Source organism: Pundamilia nyererei, unplaced genomic scaffold (genome assembly GCF_000239375.1).
Source record: "Pundamilia nyererei isolate P.nyererei 1_Seehausen unplaced genomic scaffold, PunNye1.0 scaffold00194, whole genome shotgun sequence".
Taxonomy (NCBI): domain Eukaryota; kingdom Metazoa; phylum Chordata; class Actinopteri; order Cichliformes; family Cichlidae; genus Pundamilia; species Pundamilia nyererei.
In genome coordinates, this window is record NW_005187595.1 from 973,307 (window position 1) to 976,091 (window position 2,785).

Here is a 2,785-nt window from a genome sequence, read left to right on the forward strand (position 1 = left end):
TTGTGTAGGAGGAGGTCTCAGACCGAAATTGTTTTCAGTCAGTGAATGATTGTTGGAATAATATAGGATCTAAGCGTGCAGTCTCACACTGTTCTTCAGTGAGTAGTAACTTCACATTACTAAAAACACCATCTGACATATAGCTGGGAGAATAGCCTGAGCCCACTCTTCCATCTTTACAGTAAATGAGAAGCTAGCCACTGGTCTGGTTAGATTAGGCTCCCCAAAATGTAATAAAATTCTGTTGAAGTCACCAATTAACACTCATTAGTTCAAACTGCTCAAAAAGATGTAGTAATAGTGGCTTCAGAAGCAATGGTGTCAATATTTGCTTTTGAGTCCTGGCTAACCAGGATAACAAGTGTACTTTGAAGTGCTTCTTATATCCTGTTCATAACTGTCTTTTCAGACAGTTAAGTGAAACACTAAAGGGCTTTAATGACCCATTAGTGTTTAAAGCTGCAACTTCTAAGACAGTGATGAAAGTCCCTGTTAAACTTTTAGAGCATTTTTGCCTGGAGTACTTATAATGGCTTGTTAACCTACAGCTCATAAACAATTTAACTTTTAAAGTGTTTGTAAAGTACAGTTTATTTGAAAGTGTACTGTAACTGTAACGACAACAGAGAAAACAGAGGGGATGAAGATGAGATTGAAGATGATGATGCTCAGTCAGGGGAGTTACATCACTCTTGTTGGGTCCCTGTAAAAATTACAGGGTGGTGTTAGAAGAGGATAAAGGGACCAACCTGGTAAATAGTTCAACCTCTTCCCTTTGACTGCATGCACATGCATGCACCGCTCCTCTCCGATGGATAGCTCTGGAGGTCCTCCCCTCTGCTTCCCCAACCTCAACTCCTCCTGCAGGCGCCTGCTGCGACCCACCTCCCAGACCGTTGTTCTCTACACTCTGCTGGCCTCCATCTCCCTGCTCACTGTGGTGCTCAACCTGCTTGTCGTCATCTCCATCTCCCACTTCAGACAGCTTAACACCTCGACCAACACCCTGCTCCTTTCCCTGGCTGTGTCTGACCTGCTGGTGGGGTTGCTGGTGATGCCCATCGAGGGCCTGTACTACATCGAGACGTGCTGGCTGCTGGGGAGGCTGATGTGTGCTCTCAGTCCTTATTTGTCTTACTGCCTTATCTCTGTCTCTCTGGGCAGCATGGTGCTCATATCTGTAGATCGCTATATAGCCATCTGTGACCCTCTGCTCTATTCCTCAAAGATCACAGTGAACAGAGTGAAGCTTTCAGTCTGTGTCTGCTGGGCCTGCTCTCTTCTCTACAATGGCTGCATTCTCATGGAGCACATAGGGTGGCCAGACAGGTTCGGCTCCTGTCACGGGGAGTGTGTGGTGTTCATCAGCCGCGCTTTGGGTACAATAGATCTCTTTTTCTCATTTCTCGGCCCATGTGCCTTAATGTTTGTTCTGTACATGAGGGTCTTTGTGGTTGCTGTTTCTCAGGTACGTATCATTCGGTCGCAGGCAGCTGTGAGAGCAGCTCCAGCTGCTAAAAAATCAGAGCTGAAGGCAGCCAGGACACTCGGGATTTTGATAGCTGTGTTTGTAATGTGCTTCTGCCCTTATTATTATCCTTCCTTTGCAGGTGACGACACCTCTATGAGCTTACCTTATTACGCTCTATTCTCGTGGATAATGCTGACAAATTCTTGTGTGAACCCTGTGATTTATGCTCTGTTCTACCCCTGGTTTAAAAGAGCTATCAGACTCATTGTCACCCTCAGAATACTGCAGCCTCACTCCAGAGATGTCAAGATCCTGTAGGCAGCAGTAAAACAAACCAGTCATTAGTCTTTTCTTAAAAGAAAAATCAAAAACAACTATGTCACTGCTCCACAGAGATCCTTCACAGTGGCCTCACGATCAAACAATGTTCACCACACTTGCGTCTATTGGGGAAATAATACACATGCAAATACTAAGCTACAAATCATTCAAATGACTATAAGCTATATAATCTAAAGTCCATCTTGATGAATTCTGTCACTACCAGAATACTCACATTTTTAAAAACTGCATAGTTTACTGCAAAATATAACCACAAGTTGTACAAAAATATCACATACGTGAAGCCACATGCTGTGTATGCAATAATAGTAAATGCTAGATTACTGTGATGCAATATAATAAATGCATGCATGATTAAACTGGCTGATCAGCGGGCCTTTTCAGATAAACTATGTGTGTTTTACCCTCTGCAGTGGCAAATGCTGATTAATTATTCTCACTGTCATTCAGCATTTCACTGGAGCTTTTATGTACTTGTCCTTCCAGCTGTGTTTTTAAACAATAACTGATCTGCAGTGGACTTTGTCTCTGCCACGTTTCATTTAAATAAACGTGAAAACAAACTGTGAAATACACCGTCCCCTCAAGAAATGGAGGGAAAAAGCGACACCAAAGTTCGTTCGTTGAACATCACACATCCAGATTGCTACATGCAGACTTGCAACAAAGAAAGCCACTTCCTGGTGTCTGCATGAAGCAGGTCTGTGAAACTCAGCAGCTCGACAGTGGCTCAAAAATACAGACAAATCTAAACTGAAGTAATAGAGAATTCCCGTCTGTGTGCCTAACTAATACGAGGCACTCTATCCCCCGTGAAAGAGAAGATAAGAATTTAATACAACAATGTTTGGTGTATGAATCAGGGGAGAGAAAAAATTCAAATGTTGGATTTAATGGATAAATCAAGGCAAATACCATTTCAGCAAATATCAGTCCAGACCTGTGACTGAGTCATTTTTATCTGTAGGCATA

The 2,785-nt window shown here is 42.8% G+C and overlaps 1 protein-coding gene across 1 annotated transcript; it reads left to right on the forward strand.

The window, feature by feature from the left end:
- Nucleotides 1-811: 811 nt before the first annotated feature.
- LOC102215307 (trace amine-associated receptor 13c-like) lies at nt 812-1,789 on the forward strand. Its single transcript, XM_005747338.1, has one exon. It carries the CDS (start codon nt 812-814, stop codon nt 1,787-1,789), a length of 978 nt encoding a protein of 325 aa, XP_005747395.1.
- Nucleotides 1,790-2,785: the final 996 nt, after the last annotated feature.